Source organism: Bufo gargarizans, chromosome 6 (assembly GCF_014858855.1).
Source record: "Bufo gargarizans isolate SCDJY-AF-19 chromosome 6, ASM1485885v1, whole genome shotgun sequence".
Lineage (NCBI taxonomy): Eukaryota > Metazoa > Chordata > Amphibia > Anura > Bufonidae > Bufo > Bufo gargarizans.
Window position 1 is genome coordinate 239,514,796 of NC_058085.1, and position 19,260 is coordinate 239,534,055.

Consider the following 19,260-nt stretch of genomic DNA (forward strand, 5'->3'; position numbering starts at 1 on the left):
CTGTTTGTAATCTCTTTAGGTGGCGTAGAACCATTATTCTTTTATGTGCGGACTTCAGCCCTCTAACATTCCACGAGACTAGTTTAATCATTTGAGCTAGGTAAATGGCATTGATGAAAGTGTGCCACCCCTGAGAGGCTGATTTCCGGCGAATTTCCCTCCACACAGATTGTCAGATACAATACAAACATGACATTAGATGGCATAGCAAACACAACCCCCCCTCCCAACGTAATCCCAGTAAACACAGAAACCCTCTCTCCCTTAAGATCCTGGAGAGTATTCAAACAACACAGCAATTCTTCTATGGACTCCTCTTTTTTCGCACCGACCTGGGCTGGAGCGCTGTGTGTTCCTAACCCAGAATCCATTCTCTAATAACACTTCAATCGACCTCCCCTCCCCGGACCCAATGTATCTGTGGTAGTAAATTTGCCCGTTAACCTCCTCTCCTCCCAACATATTCAAACCAATTGGAACATAACCCACCCAATCCGTACTGAGTTTTCTACAAGAATGAGATCCCAACCTCAGCATAGGTCCCTGCCCCTCCAACCTCTAAACGTTATTTACAGCGTTCATCTCCAATCCGGGCTGGACGCAGGATCCCTTCCTCGCCTCGGGGAAACTCCAGGTGACGCAGTGGACCTTGTATTCCTCGACTTGCCGAAGCGACGTCCTCTCGGAGACGTCATCCCTCCGGTAGGTGATCTTGTGACCGCGTCCCTAGGTAAATTACTGTCCTCTAAGGCATCCACAGCGTCCGAAGGCGTGAGGTAAGTGTCCACTCTTCCATCTTTCTTGAACACTCTCAGAATTGCCGGATAAATGAGAGCGAACTTAACTCTCCTCTGTACCAGCTCAGTGCATATGCGAGAGAACGCTCTCCTTTTCTTGGATACCTCCATGGAGTAGTCTCCAAAAAGTAGGATCTGGTGACCACGTAATTTAAGTGGCTGCTGAAGCCTTCTGTATTTAAACAAGATGGCCTCTTTATCTGCGTACTTCAAGTACTTTACTATGGTCGTTCTGGGTCGTCTTTGCGGCTCAGTCCCCACATTTTCTTGCGGCGGGCCTATTCTATGCGCCCTTTCGACCGTAGCAGGGTCCTGTAATCCCAGAGCTTGCGGCAACTCATCCGAACAAATCCTGGAGAGCTGGTGTGCTGGTATGTTCTCCGGTAAACCAAGTATACGCAGATTACTTCTGCGGGATCTATTTTCCAAGTCCTCGACTTTGTCCCGGAGCGCCGTGTTGGACTGTGTTACATCTCTGAGCTGGGTATGAACTCTCTCCAGTTCGTCCTCAACAATGCTCATTCGTTGCTCAAGTTCTTGCACTTGTTCAGTATGCTGGCTCACCGTGGCCTGAAGCTGCTGCAGGGAGTTAGTAATCGTAGCCTCCAGAGTAGCTTTGATATCCGGCGCCAACAGCTTAGCCACCGCTATGGCCATATCCCTGCACGAGGCTTCCAAGTCACCCGCCTGCTGGGCTTTCTCCAACTGCGTCAGTATTAGTTCCTCTACCTCAGGAGGCTGAGGAGGTTGCGAGGACGAGCGAGTCAGCCGTTTCCCGGCGTCCGCCATCTTGCTTTTCTGTAGGTCAGCCACGTCGCGAGGCGGGAGAGGCGAGCTGGTCAGCGCGGTGCCACTGCGCACTATAAACTTCTCCATCAACCTTTCGGTATGCTGGGGAGATAAATGATCGGGGTAGCGAAGCCCCGGGTCTTGGCTGTGCCCGCTGTTAGCGTCCGGGGAGACGGAGCTCTCTCTGCACACCTCCTTACATGTGCGCGCCGGAACCGGAAGTCCCCGCCTGTTCCCCATTGATAAAATGTACTCACCAGTACACCGCTGAGCTGCGTGGCTGAAAGTAGAACCAAATACGGTACATACGCCCTGCGGCGTATGCCAGGCTATGATGACCAGGCATGCTGCTGGATGCTGCGCCTGATACATTTCAGTGTTCATCTATCCCAGTTTGAATAATACAACCGGCTGCATCGTTCAGAACGGATCCGGTTGTATTATATCGAAACTTAACATGCCGCTGCAAGCAGCGATTTTGTGTGCCGCATGGGAAACTGAACATGCTGGATCTGGCACTAAAACCATTGTAAAAATCTGAAAAAAAAACAGATCCGGCATCATTGACTTACAAGGTTTTTGGTGCCAGATCCAGCATCTTCAGTTTCCCATGCAGCACACAAAAACACTGCTTGCAGGGGTTTTGTGTCCGGCATGGGAACCCAAAAAAACGGAATGGAATGGATTCTGGTGCACTCCGTTCTGTTTTGTTCAGTTTTGTCCCGATTCACAATGAATGGGAACGGATCTCAAAACCAGAAAGGAAAACGCAGATGTGAAAGTAGCCTTAGTATTAAGAAGGTGATATCGTCATTGTCAGTGTATCAGGACTTATCAGAGGTATTCAATTATGACCGGCAGATGGGCCCTTACGATTGGTATTGAGAAACACTGCTTTAAAAGGTCCTTTAAAAAAATTTTTGTTAGAGCTTCCTTTTGGCATGCTTTATTTCTTTTAGCATCACATGCAATTGCTTGGGAAAGGTCCTCAAAACCAGCATGGTGCTATGCAATTTGTAGGATTTTGTTATCAGATTCACAATTTGTCAAATGGTAACTGTCGAGTTAATTATTGATGGTTAGTACTATACAATAACTGCTCCCTACACATAATCTGTCATTATCAAGGAAGATGCCACTGCGCTCTAACTTTTAGTAGCACAACATTATTTTTTTCTGGTCATAACTCACCGGGACTGATATCTGTAGGGATGTTCTCCTCCTTACACTGCTGCTCACTCCAAACAAATGTATCCTCTTCTTCCTTTACAATAACTTTAATATCGGACAGATCTTCAACCTGTATCGACCAGTCAAACAAATAACATACATTTTAAGAGACAATTGGAAAATTCTAGTTGAAACCAAATCAAAAGTCCAATGTCAACAGTATGTACATTATCTAACCAACACCAGGTCTCCTTACGCTGGCCATAGTTTATAGCACATACATTAGCACTGCTAAGACTCTCTAACGGCCCTATTAGGTTCACAAGAACCTTCATTCCCGATAATTGGCCTGTGTAATCATAACTTTGATCAGCCGATAAACGAGCAAACTCTTGTTTGTCAGGTGATTTGAATCTTTCTTCAGGATGAAAGATGCTGATTATCAGACAGTGCATCTCCCTGTGTAATCAACAGAACTGAATAAAGAAGAAATGACTGTGGTAGCAATAGTTCCTCCAACATTCACTTTGCATTGGCCTGTGTAATAGGCTGATGATAACGAGTCATAACTGAATCCAAAACAGGAGATGTCTTCTCTACAGATCATATAAAGTATATGGTGAATCTTCTCCGTTTACCTGATGAAACTGCTTTTCCACTGGACAATCCTGGAAATAAAGACGACTGGGAGATCTCTTGGGTTTACTTTGCTTACTGGATGTATCTATAGGAAACACACACACACTTACAGTGAATACTTTTTTATATGTGATGAAATGTTGGATCTATTTAAGTGATCCTAAAAATGCTGTCTCCAATAAAAGTTGTTGGAAAAGTTTCTTGACAAAACATTGATCAAAATGTCACCCGGCTATCAGATAAAATCTGTCTGCAACTGTTCAATTTCCCCCAAGAGTCAAATACAAATTTTTAACATAAGGTTTTACTGTGCATGCAAAATGCTTGATGTAGGATGCAACAGAAAATGGTTCCTACAGTGATAATCAACAACGTTCCAAATACATTATAATTAGGGGTGAGCGAATCGCACTTGGGATCCAAGAGCCGAAGTTGATTGATTCCCCAACTGATTTCCCATGCTGTACGAAGACATAAAAATGTATGCGCTTACATTTTGTTAAATCCCAAGTCATGCAAGACTTTGGTGAAGAACTTCGGCCTTCGACTCTACAACTTTAAAAACATTTTAAAATAGCAATTCGAAGTCGGCGTAGGTAGAGACTAGTATCTTGGTACCGAAGCCAACTTTGGACTGCTGCTTTAAAATGTTTTAAAATTTTGTAGAATCGAAGACTTAACAAAGTTTGCCCCACTGAAGCCAGATCAACAATTCTCGGTTAGGGCAGGAAACTCAGGGTCACAACAGAGATCAGACACCGCTCAGGTCAAGCAGTGAAGGGTTACATCCGGGACAAACGTAGAACAGCACAGGACACTAGCTGAATAGAATATATTGTTCATGCAGCTACTCACAGAGATTGGTACCTTAAGTACACCAAGGTGGCCAGCCTATGGCTCGTGAAGATTAGGATGCCTCATGCTGGCTCTTTAAGAGTGGTAAAGAGTGCGTGCCATACGGGCAGAGAGAGGGGTCTAACTGTCAAGAGGCAGGCAACAACCTATGTGGAGGGACAGAGCTACACCAGCAGATGAGAAAGAGGGGGCAGAGGCACACGTACTGGCTCTTTAGGAGTGGGAGGGGGTGCGTGCCCTATGGGAAGAGAGAAGGGCCTAACTGTCAAGCCTGCGTAAAAGCAGGTGAGCAGTGCACATGCTGGCGATGTAACAATCTGTACACCTCTACCTTGACCTGTCATCTGCCTTTGACACAGTTGAACACTCCCTCCAAACTCTCTCATTCCTTGGCAGCAGAGACTTGACCCTCTCCAGAATTTCCTTACCTTACCAACTGAACATTCAGTGTCTGTCATTCACACACCACCTCCTCATCATGACTTCTTCCTGTTGGTGTCCCTCAAGGCTATCCTGGGACCACTATTTTTCTCCTTGTATACCTCACTTGGGGACTGCTCACCAAGGCTTTTAATACCACCTCTATAATGATCAATGTTTCTCAAATCTGCTACTTCTTCAATGCCTAGTCAACTAAATGCTAGGGTATACCTTTATCATCTCCCACCTGGATTACTACAACATTGTCCTCTGTGGTTTCCCATGGAATACTCTAGCACATTTCCAATTCATTCTTAACTCTGCTGCATGCTTAATCCAAATCTTCCAATGTTTCTCTTCTGCCTCTCCCTGTGCAGTCGCTGCTCCAAAGTCAAGCCTCTGCCCTTGCTATGCTAATTGTCAGGGCTGGGCTAAATATCCAGGCCTTTCAATCCAGCTGCGGATGGGTGCTTCTTCACCTGCAGACACAGCCCCTCAACAAGGGAAGAAGTCCTGCTGATGTGACGAATCGTGCCGCTCAAGGCCTTTGTTGTGAGGCACCTTGACACGTGAGACACAAAACAGCTGTTGTGTCAGCAGTCAGGAGCCCTGCTACTCTGAATACCCCTGGAATTAGAAGGGGTATTCCTATCACAGACAATGGGGACATATCGCTAGGCTATGCCCCCGTTGTCTGATAGGTGTGGGTCCATCCATGAAAGGTTGGCAGGTTCTATGTATATGCCGCTCAACCTTTACACCTCAAGTTCACCAATTTTATAACTAGGGCAGAACCTCTTTAAAGCTCAGTTGTGAGGTGCCTCAATTTTTTCTTGCTGCTACTCGTAGCAGAGGCTGTTGCTGCCACCTGCCCAGTGTTTCCAGGAAAGACAGTGGAGGACACTTATGAATGTTTGTACGCCACAATTGTGGTGTAAGTACGTTCCACATTACCTTTCTAAAGTGCCAAGAAAAGGGGGCGTGGCTTAGCTAAAGGGCCCGTGGCTTAGCGCTGCCCACCGCATTTACTATAACTTTCACCAGAAAGTGGCGGAAGTGATAGCTGCAGTCTACACCAGCCTGTAGCTGGTGTAGACTTCAGTTTCTGGCGCACAGCAGGGCAGAGATGTGCCTGATTTAAGAAACTTCTGTCAGTCTTGATATATCTCCCCCAGTGACCTAATGATTGCACTGCTTTTCTACATCTTGGAAACAGGCAGCAAATAGCTGTGGAACTGGGCAGATTCCACTATGGCAAAATTGCAGGCTGCAGACAGGCTGTTGTTTTGACAGCCTGGGGACTTAGGGGCAGGGCTTAGAGCAGTCCGGAAGCGGAAGTAACATTGTTCCCTGGCCTCAAGCAGGCTTCGGAGTATATTAGAGGAATATACCAATACAAGCCACTAGGTGGCAGCACTGCATTGTTATATTAACCCCTTAATGATCCAGGGCGAGAATGCTTGTCCTCAATCGCCGGCACTTAGCGCTCGAGGACGAGCGTTCTCGTCCTGCAGTTGTTCCTCTTCCCGCGTGCGGTCCCCCCGATCAGCAGGAGAGATCCAGCGGTTACTGACAACCGGATCCCTGCTGCATCCACCAGCATCAGCGATAACGTATTGTGCTATATTAAAACAAGGATCAGACCCTGTCCCATAGTGGGACAAAAAAGAAAGTGTAAAAAAAAAAAGTTATCATATGTTAACATATCACATGACCTAACCCCTCAGATGAACACCGTAAAAAATTAAAAACTGTGCTAAATAAACAATTTTTTTGTCACCTTACATACCAAAAAGTACAACAGCAAGCGATCAAAAAGGCGTACGCCCACCAAAATAGTACCAATCTAACCGTCACCTCATCCTGCAACAAATGAGTCCCTACCTGAGACAATCGCCCCAAAAATAAAAAAATAAAAAGAATATGGAGACACTAAAACATCATGTTTTTATTTTAAAAAAAGCTGTTATTGTGTAAAACTTACATAAATAAAAAAAAGTATACATATTAGGTATCGCCGCGTCCGTATCGACCAGCTGTATAAAAATATCACATGACCTAACCCCTCAGATGAACACCGTAAAAAATAAAAAATGTGCTAAATAAACAATTTTTTGTCACCTTACATCACAAAAAGTGTAATAGCAAGCGATCAAAAAGTCATATGCACCCCAAAATAGTGCCAATCAAACTGCCATCTCATCCTGCAAAAATCATACCCTACCCAAGATAATCGCCCAAAACCTGAAAAAACTATGGCTCTTAGACTATGGAAACACTAAAACATGATTTTTTTTTGTTTCAAAAATGAAATCATTGTGTAAAACTTACATCAATAAAAAAAAGTATACATATTGGGTATTGCCGCGTCCGTATCGACCGGCTCTATAAAAATATCACATGACCTAACCCCTCAGGTGAACATCATAAAAAAATAAAAACTGTGTAAAAAAAGCCATTTTTTGTCATCTTACATCACAAAAAGTGTAATAGCAAGCGATCAAAAAGTCATATACACCCCAAAATAGTGCAAATCAAACCGTCATCTCATCCCACAAAAAATGAGACCCTACCTAAGATAATCGCCCAAAAACTAAAAAAAAATATGGCTCTCAAGACTATGGAGATTTTTTTGTTTCAAAAATTAAATCATTGTAAAACTAACATAAATAAAAAAAACAGTAAACATATTAGGTATTGCCGCATCCGTGACAACCTGCTCTATAAAAATACCACATGATCTAACCTGTCAGATGAATGTTGTAAATAACCCCAAAAAAACGGTGCCAAAAAAATTTCTTGTCACCTCGACTCACAAAAAGTGTAATATAGAACAACCAAAAATCATATGTACCCTAAACTAGTACCAACAAAACTTCCACCCTATCCTGTAGTTTCTAAAATGGGGTCACTTTTTGGGAGTTTCTACTCTAGGGGTGCATCAGAGGGGCTACAAATGGGACATTATGGAACACCTAAAGGGCTACCAACGTTTGTAAAATCAGTTTTTAATACTTTGAGGGGTGTAGTTTCTTAGATGGGGTCACTTTTTGGAGTTTGTACTCTAGGGTTGCATCAGGGGGGCTTCAAATGGGACATGGTGTAAAAAAAAAACAGTCTAGCAAAATCTGCCTTCCAAAAAACATATGGCATTCTTTTCCTTCTGCGCCCTGCCGTGTGCCCGTACAGCAGTTTACGACCACATATAGGGTGTTTCTTATAACTACAGAATCAGGGCCATAAATAATGAGTTTTGTTTGTCTGTTAACCCTTGCTTTGTAACTGGAAAAAAAATATTAAAATGGAAAATCTGCCCAAAAAGTTAAATTTTAAAATTGTATCTCTATTTTCCATTAATTCTTGTGGAACACCTAACAACGTTTTGAAAAATCAGTTTTGAATACCTTGAGGGGTGTAGTTTTTATAATGGGGTCATTTTTGTGTGGTTTCCATCATGTAAGCTTCACAAAGTGACTTCAGACCTGAACTGGTCCTTAAAAAGTTGTTTTTTGAAAATTTCTGAGAAATTTCAAGATTTACTTCTAAACTTCTAAGCCTTGTAATGTCCACCCAAAAATAAAATGTCATTCCCAAAATGATCCTAACATTAAGAAGACATATGGGAAATGTAAAGTCATAACTATTTTTGTAGGTATGAATATATATTATAGAAGTAGAAAAATTGAAACTTGGAAATTTGCAAATTTTTTTATAAATAAAAATGTTGTTGTTTTTTTACTCCATTTTACCAGTGTCATGAAGTACAATATGTGACGGAAAAACTATCTCAGAATGGCCTGGATAAGTCAAAGCGTTTTAAAGTTATCACCACATAAAGTGACACAATGGTCAGATTTGCAAGAATGGCTTGGTCCTGAAGGTGAAAATTAGCCTGGTCCTTAAGGGGTTAAAAATGAAGTGTTCAATGATGGCTATATAGCCATCAATGAACACAATGGGCAGTTATAGTTATGATTGCCAGTTATAGTCACCATGGGTAAAAAAAGTTTTATACAAATATATATATAAAAATATACATATTTTTATATATATATATATATATATATATATATATATATACACACATATATACATATACATACACACACACATTTAAATCACCCCCCTTTCCTTAAAATAAAAATACTTTACCAATAAAAAAATATGCAAAAATACCCATACAATTTAAAATATAACAATATTAATGGCATACGGCAAATGGCGTAACAGGAAAAAAATATAAAAACAGCCAATTCGCCATTTTTTGTCACCAACTCCCCAATAATTTCTTTTTTATAATGATTAAAAAGTCACACACACTTCAAATTGGTAAAAGTACAGATCACCCCGCAAAAAATTAGCCCTCACACAACCCCTTACACATAACTAAAAAAAAAGTTATAGCGGTCAAAATATGGTGATAAATGTATTTATTTTTTCTCAAAGGTTTTAATTTTTTTCAGTATTAAAAAGCAAGAAAAATTATACAAGTGTGGTATAGTTGTAACCATACTGACCTAGAAATGAAGATAACAATTTTACCGCATAGTGTACAGTGTAAAAAAATAAAATAAAAACCTTTATCAGAATTGCGTTTTTTCCCAATTCTACCCCAATTGGAATTTTTTCCTTCTACATGGCATGCAACCGTAAATGGTGCCATTAGAAAGTACAACTTGTCCCGCATAAAATAAGCCCTCATAAGGCTATGTGAACGGAAAAATAAAAAAGTTAGGACTATGGGAAGGAGGGGAGTGAAAAATGAAAACGCAAAAATAGAAAATCGCAGGATCCTCTAAGGGTTAATTACATTTTTCCTGTAACACATCAAGGGTTAACAACAAAACAAACTTCAATATTTATTACCCTGATTCTGCAGTTTACAGAAACACCCCATATGTGGTTATAAATTGTTGCATGGGCACACAACAGGGCTTAGAAGACAAGGAGAGCCATATGGTTTTTGGAGGACAGATTTTGCTGTAATGGTCTCTGGGCGCCATGTTACATTTGAAGAGACCCTGAGGTACTCTTACAGTGAAAACCCCCAAAAAGTGTCCACATTTTGGAGACTACACCACCCAATAAATTTTAAGGGGTACAGTGAGCACTTTCACCCAACAGGCATTTCATAGAATAAAACGTAGCTGTGAAAATGAAAACGTAATTTTTTACGGATGTCAGAATATGGCGATGCTAATCAAACATTCTGATTTTTTTCAACAGTTTTATATAGTTTTTAGTAGTAAAACATATGAAAGACTACGGCGACATTAACATGACAGTGAACAAAAATTGCCAGGAAAAAACGGACACACTAAAATTTCTTTCCAATGTACAATAAGTGTTACCCAGTGTTTTACCATTTAGTATGTACGGGTGATTTGCATTATTCCTTCCCATGTGCATAACTTTACATTTGTCAGTGTTAAACCCCATCTGCCACTTCTCTGCCCAAGCCTCCAATCTATCCAGATCCATTTGTAGCAGTACACTGTCCTCTTCAGTGTCAAATACTTTACACAGTTTAACATCGTCAGCAAAAAAATTATATTTTACTGTGCAAGCCTTCTACAAGATCATTAATAAATATATTGAAGAGAATAGGGCCCAATACTGATGCCTGAGGTACCCCACTAGTGACAGTGACCCAATCTGAATGTGTACCATTAATAACCACCATCTGTTTTCTATCACTGAGCCAGTTAATTTTTATTTATTTTACGCATTTATATATCTTTATTTCACAGTGCTTTACAGACATTAGCATCACACTGTCCCCAATGGGTCTCACAATCTAAGTCCCCTATCAGTACATCTTTGGTGTGTGTGAGGAAACCGGAGTACCCGGAAGTACCCACGCAAACACAGGGAGAACATACAAACTTCATGCAGATGTTGCAAGGAGCCACCGTGCTGCCCATACTTACCCACAATACACACATTTTCACCCAATCCAAGCATTCTCATTTTATGTACCAACCTTTTATATGGCACAGTATCAAACGCTTTGGAGTCTAGAACTTATCTCCTCATAAAAACTGATTACATTAGTATGATATGACCAATCACTCATGAAGCCATGCTGATATGGCGTTATACAGTTATTTTCATTGAAGTACTCCAAGATAGCATCTCTGAAAACCTCCAAACACTTTACCCACAACAGATGTTAGACTTACTGGCCTATAGTTTACAGGCACTGTTTTACACCCCTTTTGAATATTGGAACCACATACTCATCAATCCTGTGAAACATTCCGTGTCACTATAGAGTTCTTAAATACCAGAAATAAGGGTCTGCCTATGACATTACTTAATTATTTTACCATTAAGGCTGCCGATATCCATGTTGCTTGTGCAGCTTTTTCTACCACACTTTTTGCTTCACTCAACTTTCCATTAATATGCTTGAATACAGCACTCTGTAAACAGACAGCTTCTGTAGAAATGGCCTTTTGTGGCCTACCCTCCTTGTGGAGGGTGTCAATGATTGTCTACTGGACAACTGTCCTGTCAAGTCAGCAGTCATGATTGTGTAGTCTACTGAACCAGAGGGACCAGTTAAAGGCTTAGGGAACCTTTGCAGGTGTTTTCTGTAGATTAGCTGATTAGAGCATGACACCATAAGTCTATAGCAGGCATGCTTAACCTGCGGCCCTCCAACTGTTGCAAAACTCCAACTCCCAGCATGCCCGAACAGCTTACAGCTATCAGCCTACAGCAGGGCATGGTGGGAGTTGTAGTTTTACAACTGCTGGAGGGCCCCAAGTTGAGCATGCCTGGTCTATAGTATTAAACTTTTTCACAATATTCAAATTTTCTGGGATACTGACTTTTGGGTTTTCATTAGCTGTAAGCCGTAACAATCAACATTAAAAGAAATAAATGTTTGAAATAGATCTCTGTGAGTAATGAATCTATAGAATACATGAGTTTCACTTTTTGAAATAAAAAGGGTCTTCAAGGATCTGACATACAGGACCCCCACCGATGATCTGTGTTGTGACAGCAGTGGCGCTCCTGTGAGTGCCTTTGGCTTCTCGTCAAGCACAGCGCCGTACATTGTATCGCGGCTGTGCTTAGTATTACGCTCAGGCCAATTTACTTGAATGGGAATGAGCTGCTTCTAGGCTACATGATGGATGAACGCGTCGTCACTGGCTTCACAAGAGTGCCGCTGCCTTCTCAAACAGCTGGTTTGGTTGGTGAGGGTCCCAGGTGTCGGACCCCACCGTTCAGATACTGATGACCTATCCATAGCATAGGTCATCAGTTTAAAAAATCTCAGAAAACTTCTTTAACTTTTCAATGTTATTCTAATTTATTAAGATGCATTAGTATATCACTTCAGTATCACTGTAATCCTATAAACACTGGCAGAATTTTGTAGTTTGTTTTTTCCAACTTCACCCCAAAAAGAGTTTCTACATGATATGGCAAACTGAATGGTGCTATTAAAAATAAAACTTGTCCAGCAAAAAAACAAGCCCTCATATGGGTAGGGGAACATAAAAGTTAAAAAAAAGTTATAACTCTTGGAAGGTGGGAAGAAAAAGGAAAACCTAAAAATTGGACTGGTTCTGGAGGAGTTAGTAAGTAAAAGGCATCTTCTTACCTAGTGACATGAGGGTCTGTTGAGTCTCCATCATGATGTCTTTGTACAGGTCCTTGTGCTCTTCTAAATACTCCCACTCCTCCATGGCGAAATACACAGCAACGTCCTGATACCTTATAGAAACCTGACATATACAATATTATAGACATCCTTCACATACCCCTTGACATTACTTTGTATTTTCCTTACGTTTCTCACCTCTCCCGTCAGCAGCTCTATGATCTTGTTCGTGAGTTTTACAATCTTCTGGGCATTATTTTTGCCATAATTCAGCACATTAGGTGGAGGCTTTAAAAAAGAACTCTGGCCTTTTCCCCATCCTCCTGACACATGGGCAAATCTGTCAGGGGTCACAATATCACTAGATGTCTGCACCTCTGCATACTCCTATGTATGAAAGAGAGACCCTTAAATAAATCACTACATACATGCATAGAAGTCATGCAACATGATTTACAGAAGTTCTCACCTTCCCAGTTAGCAAGTAGATGATCTCCAGGGTGAGATTTAATATCCTGTCAGCCATCTTGCAGTTGTCCATTCTTGAGCGGTCAGTGGGGCAACAGTTAACTTTGTTGTAAAGAATACATGAACCACCAGGATTGTATAGTGCAGGAACTTGAAAGGGTAAAAAGAAGTGATTTTAAGAAGGGTCCCACAAAGCTATCAGTAATCTACACACGTGTCACGGGTGTATGCTTCTACCACACTGCAGTTTACATGTGCAATACATGGCCACATGCGGCCCTCAATACCATTCTATGCGGCCCCCAAACATCTGGTAGCAGACATGTATGTCTATGTCTTGTGGCTGCTCACATTAATTTTTCATGTATTGTCCCATTAGATGGGAGTACTAGAAGTGTAACTAGACATTTATGATATATATACTGTATGTTCAATATGCCATAAATATAGTATTTCAATTGGTAATACCCCTTTAAAGTTTATTTTCGGCCCTTGGAATTGGTTCAGGTTGACTATGTGGCCCCCAACCAGAAAAGGTTGTGCACCCCTGCTCTAAATAGATACTGCTCGCCCCCTGGTGTTGCCAAGTCTGTTTTTTTTACTTGTTACCTACAATGTCTCTTTTTATTATGCCTCAGTCTACAGCCAACGTCCTATAAGTGGGCAAGGAACCTAGGGCCGTTACCTCTAAACTGGAAAATGCGCATCACTAGCAAGTAACTAATGCTGTATGGCAACAAATAATTAGCAGGGTAGTTTATGGGTTAATAATGGCATCCCTGTGGTTTAGGGCAGTGAAGGGGCTAATGTTTGCATTACTGGTGGTATGGAGCACAGGAGGGGTTAATGACAGTGTCCCTAGTGGTCTAGAGCAGAAAAATAGAGATGATTAGATTCACGTGTATTTTGAGTGCGAAGGAGAGATGGTCTACCCCAAAGCAGAGGAAACCTACAGGTATAAAAGGTAGACCCTCGCACACTGTGGTGAGGTGGTGTGCTGAGCAATTATTAATACGTTCCTTTTTCAATTGCCTATTCCGGGATTTTAATATTGGTTGCGTTCCCTATGCTCAAGATAGGCCATCAATATCTGATCTGCAGGGTAAAACACTCTGCAACGCGGCTGATCAGTTGTTTTCACGTAGCTTCAGCGCCAGATGCCCCTAAGGTGCACAGCTTTGGACAGAGCTATGTAGTTGAGATGAGAGAGCTAATTAGTGGGGCTGCAGGACATCGGATCCCCGCCAATCTGATACTGATGACCTGTCCTGAGGATAGGCCATCAGTACTAAAATCCTGAAATATCCCTTTAATGGTGCTTAGACTCAAAGTAGTATATTAATGACCTATCCTCGGCACCTCCAACAATCACTTGTTCTGCATTACCTTGTGGTACGTCCTCTTTAAGGTTTACCTGCATGCTGTCTACATTGTAGTGGATATCGCAGCTGTAATTACACTGCAATGCCATCTTTATAATGTAGAGGAAGTACAGGAAAATAATGAAGAGGACACAGCACTCACACTAGTGCCACAACCCCTTAAAGGGTTTCTGTCACCAGATTTAACCATATTAAGCTAGCTGACATTAGCGATGTGCTAATGTCAGCTGAACCTAACTAGCTTATTCCTACTTTTATCTATGCCCCCGTTACGCCAGAAATCTAACTTTATAATATGCTTATTAGCCTGTAGGAGCAGGAAGGGGGGTTGTTCCTGCTCCTAGAGGCTCCGTTCTCCCACCTTTGTCGCCTCCCTCCAAGTGCTGATTGACAAGGCCAGGCAGCGCTCGCATCTGTCTGTCAGCCCTGTGCTCTGGTGAAATCTCGCACCGTTCAGCATTCGGCGCAGGCGAGATGAGGGAAGGACGCTCGTAGGCTGCTAGCTTCCTCACTGTGCCTGCGCTGAATGCTGAGGTCGACAAAGGTGGGAGAACGCAGCCTCTAGGACAAGGGTGGCCAACCCGCAGCTCGCGAGCTGCTTGCGTCTTCATTTGCGCTCCTCTCTACAGCGGTGGAAGGCTGGAGGATTCAGAGCGCCGAGAGCGGGCACGTGACTCAGTCACTCACAGCAGCCCCGTCTCCTCCTCCAGCAGAGAAGGCGAAGCTGCAGTGCTTAACCCCGCCACCAGCCGCCGATGTGCCCGCCCACGGCCACACCCCCATCTGTGAGTGTGTCTGTGTGTGACTTAATGCCCGCCCATAATCTTCCCAGTGCCAGGCCAGCAACCAGATTCATCAGACCGCAGGCTGGGTCACTGCCCAGCACACCAAGTGTATTTGAGCGGTCGTCTAAGCATGGGCGGTCATCTGAGCATATGGGCGGTCATCTGAGCATATGGGCGGTCATCTGAGCATATGGGCGGTCATCTGAGCATATGGGCGGTCATCTGAGCATATGGGCAGTCATCTGAGCATATGGGCAGTCATCTGAGCATAGGGGCGGTCATCTGAGCATAAGGCGGTCATCTAAGCATATGGGCGGTCATCTGAGCAAAAGGCGGTCATCTGAGCATAAGGCGGTCAACTGAGCATAAGGCGGTCATCTGAGCATATGGGCAGTCATCTGAGCATATGGGCAGTCATCTGAGCATATGGGCAGTCATCTGAGCGGTCATCTGAGCATGGGGCAGTCATCTGAGCATGGGGCAGTCATCTGAGCATGGGGCAGTCATCTGAGCATGGGGCAGTCATCTGAGCATGGGGCAGTCATCTGAGCATGGAGCAGTCATCTGAGCATGGGGCAGTCATCTGAGCATGGGGCGGTCATCTGATAATAAGGCATCATCTGAGCATGGGGCGGTCATCTGAGCATGGGGCAGTCATCTGAGCATATGGGCGGTCATCTGAGCATATGGGCGGTCATCTGAGCATGGGGCGGTCATCTGAGCATGGGGCAGTCATCTGAGCATGGAGCAGTCATCTGAGCATGGAGCAGTCATCTGAGCATGGGGTGGTCATCTGATAATAAGGCATCATCTGAGCATGGGGCGGTCATCTGAGAATGGGGCAGTCATCTGAGCATATGGGCGGTCATCTGAGCATGGGGCGGTCATCTGAGTATACGGCAGTCATCTGAGCATAGGGCAGTCATCTGAGCATAGGGCAGTCATCTGAGCATAGGGCAGTCATCTGAGTATAGGGCGGTCATCTGTGCATAGGGCGGTCATCTGAGCATAAGGCAGTCATCTGAGCATAAGGCAGTCATCTGAGCATATGGGCAGTCATCTGAGCATATGGGCAGTCATCTGAGCATATGGGCAGTCATCTGAGCGGTCATCTGAGCATGGGGCGGTCATCTGAGCATGGGGCAGTCATCTGAGCATATGGGCGGTCATCTGAGCATGGGGCGGTCATCTGAGCATGGGGCGGTCATCTGAGCATGGGGCGGTCATCTGAGCATGGGGCGGTCATCTGAGCATGGGGCAGTCATCTGAGCATGGGGCAGTCATCTGAGCATGGGGCAGTCATCTGAGCATGGGGCAGTCATCTGAGCATGGAGCAGTCATCTGAGCATGGAGCAGTCATCTGAGCATGGGGTGGTCATCTGATAATAAGGCATCATCTGAGCATGGGGCGGTCATCTGAGAATGGGGCAGTCATCTGAGCATATGGGCGGTCATCTGAGCATGGGGCGGTCATCTGAGCATGGGGCGGTCATCTGAGCATGGGGCGGTCATCTGAGCATGGGGCGGTCATCTGAGCATGGGGCGGTCATCTGAGCATGGGCGGTCATCTGAGTATACGGCAGTCATCTGAGCATAGGGCAGTCATCTGAGCATAGGGCAGTCATCTGAGCATAGGGCAGTCATCTGAGCATGGGCGGTCATCTGAGTATAGGGCGGTCATCTGAGTACGGGGTGGTCATCTGAGCATGGGGTGGTCATCTGAGTATAGGGCAGTCATCTGAGTATAGGGCGGTCATCTGTGCATAGTGCAGTCATCTGAGCATAGGGCAGTCATCTGAGCATGGGCGGTCATCTGAGTATACGGCAGTCATCTGAGCATAGGGCAGTCATCTGAGCATAGGGCAGTCATCTGAGCATAGGGCAGTCATCTGAGCATGGGCGGTCATCTGAGTATAGGGCGGTCATCTGAGTACGGGGCAGTCATCTGAGCATGGGGCGGTCATCTGAGTATAGGGCGGTCATCTGAGTATAGGGCGGTCATCTGTGCATAGGGCGGTCATCTGAGCATGGGGCGGTCATCTGTGAATGGGGCGGCCATCTGTGCATGGGGCGGCCATCTGTGCATGGGGCGGTCATCTGAGAAATCTTGAAACACAAAGATTGCCAGAAGTCTCACTATAGCTGTCTACATTACAGGTAGGAGAGGTGGTTTAAATGCACTTTTAAATGTTTGATAACTCAATTGCAGTAATACTGTCGTGTGCACGCATATTTGTGTAAACAGATAGCTTGTGGCTCCTGGCAGTCATACGATTTTTTTTTCTGGCTCTTTGTGTCTGTAAGGTTGGCCACCCCTGCTCTAGGAGCAGGAACAATACCCCCCTGCTCCTAGAGGCTAATTAGCAAATTATAAAAGTTTGATTTCTGGCCTAATGGGGGCATAGATAGAAGTAGGAATAGGCTACTTAGGAAAAACTAAATAAATTGGGAACAAATATCTAAAGAATTCACCCCTGATTGGCTAAGGAAGGTCATCCAAACTGTAGCATAAATCTTAGAGGATAAACCTGTACACTGTCTCACTCCCCTGATATGGTGCAACACCACCTGATTATATGCACTCCTCAATATGGAAATTGCAACACCAAGAAGGAAAAGTCGTGGAATTCTGGAAATCAAAGGATCGCTAGACAAGTTAATGATATGCAAATAAAAACTGACGCGCAGAAATACACACACTACATGCCTTGACATGCTATCAACCAGGTTATTAATGTTTGTCCGAGGAATGTTCTGCCACACTGAATGCATTTGGACACGTAAATCATCAAGATACGCTATTGGCAGCTCCCTTTGCATATGACAAACAATGACCTCCCAGATCTGCTTGATGGGAGATAAGTCCAGAGATGCTGCCGGCCATGGTGGCAAGTTCAGGCCAAGCAGACTGCTCACAGCAGCACAAGCAACATGCTACCTGGCACGGTCCTGTAGAAAAATGAGTCCCGAGACACATTCGAGAAATGGCCGTACTACTCATACCATGACCAAATCAATGTAACACTGAGATGTTAGTGTACATACATTGAAGAATAGAGGAGTCTGGATACCATACATCATGGCACCACATTCTATAACACCTGTGTAATGTTCCCTTGAGGCCTCTTCACGCATTGCCCAATTGGTCTTCAGACCAATCTCTGGCTATCACTGCATCTGAGACAAAAGCAGGGCTCATCACTGAAAAGGATAGACCTCTACTCTATTCCAGTCTCCATTGCCATCCTGCTGTGCACCATGATAGCCCTTGACAGAGGTGGCATGGTGTCAATGGAACACCTTCTGATGGTTTGTGTAGACATTGTTTGCCACCCTAGGCTTGGGATGTGACATCCAATTTTACTTGCAGCACAGAATAGATCATTTCACTCCATTCTTATAAGATTATTCATCCATGCAGAGGTTCGACTGTGCTGTTCTCCTAACAGTCGAGGGACACAACACTGAACAGTGCTGATAGCCTAGGCAAGTAGGGATCTGCTGGAGTGATAAACCAAGGCCTCTGGATTCAAGGATTCTGTCCCTCTCAGTTTTCACCAAGTGGTGGTAAGATGCATATCGACAAATAGAAAGCATAGCAAAGCCATCCCACACAACGTGATCTGATCTTTGAGGTTTCACGTGGCTTAAAAACTTTGCTTTCAATCTGGATTTTATGCTCTCCCCGCATGCCACAGATTGGAGCTGGGTGCTTGACAATTTGATGATTTGCAGATCTTAGTGACACCTGCAACTTTGTCGATTTGCATAACATTACAGCTTGTCCTTCTTGGTGTTGTAATTTCAACGTTGAGGAGTGTAGGTTGTTGACTGCATCACTGGCCCTCCAGCCCTGCCACATCCATGAGTTGAGCCTGTTACATCAAAGTCTACATTTCCGAATACTACAGCACTGTGTACAGCTCTGCTATAACAGCAGTGATTAACCTCACTGCTCTGCTACACCACCACTGCTTACCTGTGCGGCTACAAGATCTTCAACTATGCCAGATATATACAACTTAGCGGGTCCACCTCATCAGGGAAGAACATCATCCCATTTCAAAAAAATGTTGGTGATGTGTTCAGATAGTTCCATCTAAAAGGAATTCCCCATTATAGACATTATCCTTAAAAAGGGGTATATGCATAGGATAGGGGATAAGTGTCTGATCAGGAGCAGTCCAGCAGCTGGGGCACCCTCACAAGAACAGGTACCCATGCTCCTTGATTTGAATGAAGCAGCAGTTATGCATGCAAGCTAATGCTACATTTAGCTGTATGGAGATGCCAAAGATAATTGAGCTCTTGTACTCTACTATCTCCATTACTACCAG

At 43.8% G+C, this 19,260-nt stretch overlaps 1 protein-coding gene across 3 annotated transcripts in view; it reads right to left on the bottom strand.

Moving 5' to 3' along the window:
- LOC122941365 (oocyte zinc finger protein XlCOF7.1-like) overlaps positions 1-19,260 on the bottom strand; it is a 36,113-nt gene that overhangs the window by 14,707 nt on the left and 2,146 nt on the right. For 2 of the 3 annotated variants that reach the window (XM_044298565.1, XM_044298564.1), the window contains exons 2-6: positions 12,758-12,906; positions 12,478-12,675; positions 12,289-12,412; positions 3,395-3,480; positions 2,778-2,886 (exon numbers count right to left, since the gene is read on the bottom strand). In XM_044298565.1, coding sequence (XP_044154500.1) covers positions 2,778-2,886; positions 3,395-3,480; positions 12,289-12,412; positions 12,478-12,675; positions 12,758-12,829 — 589 coding nt within the window. In that variant the 5' untranslated portion in view covers positions 12,830-12,906. The remainder of the gene's footprint in view (positions 1-2,777; positions 2,887-3,394; positions 3,481-12,288; positions 12,413-12,477; positions 12,676-12,757; positions 12,907-19,260) is intronic. The other variant, XM_044298566.1, reaches the window with a different exon arrangement.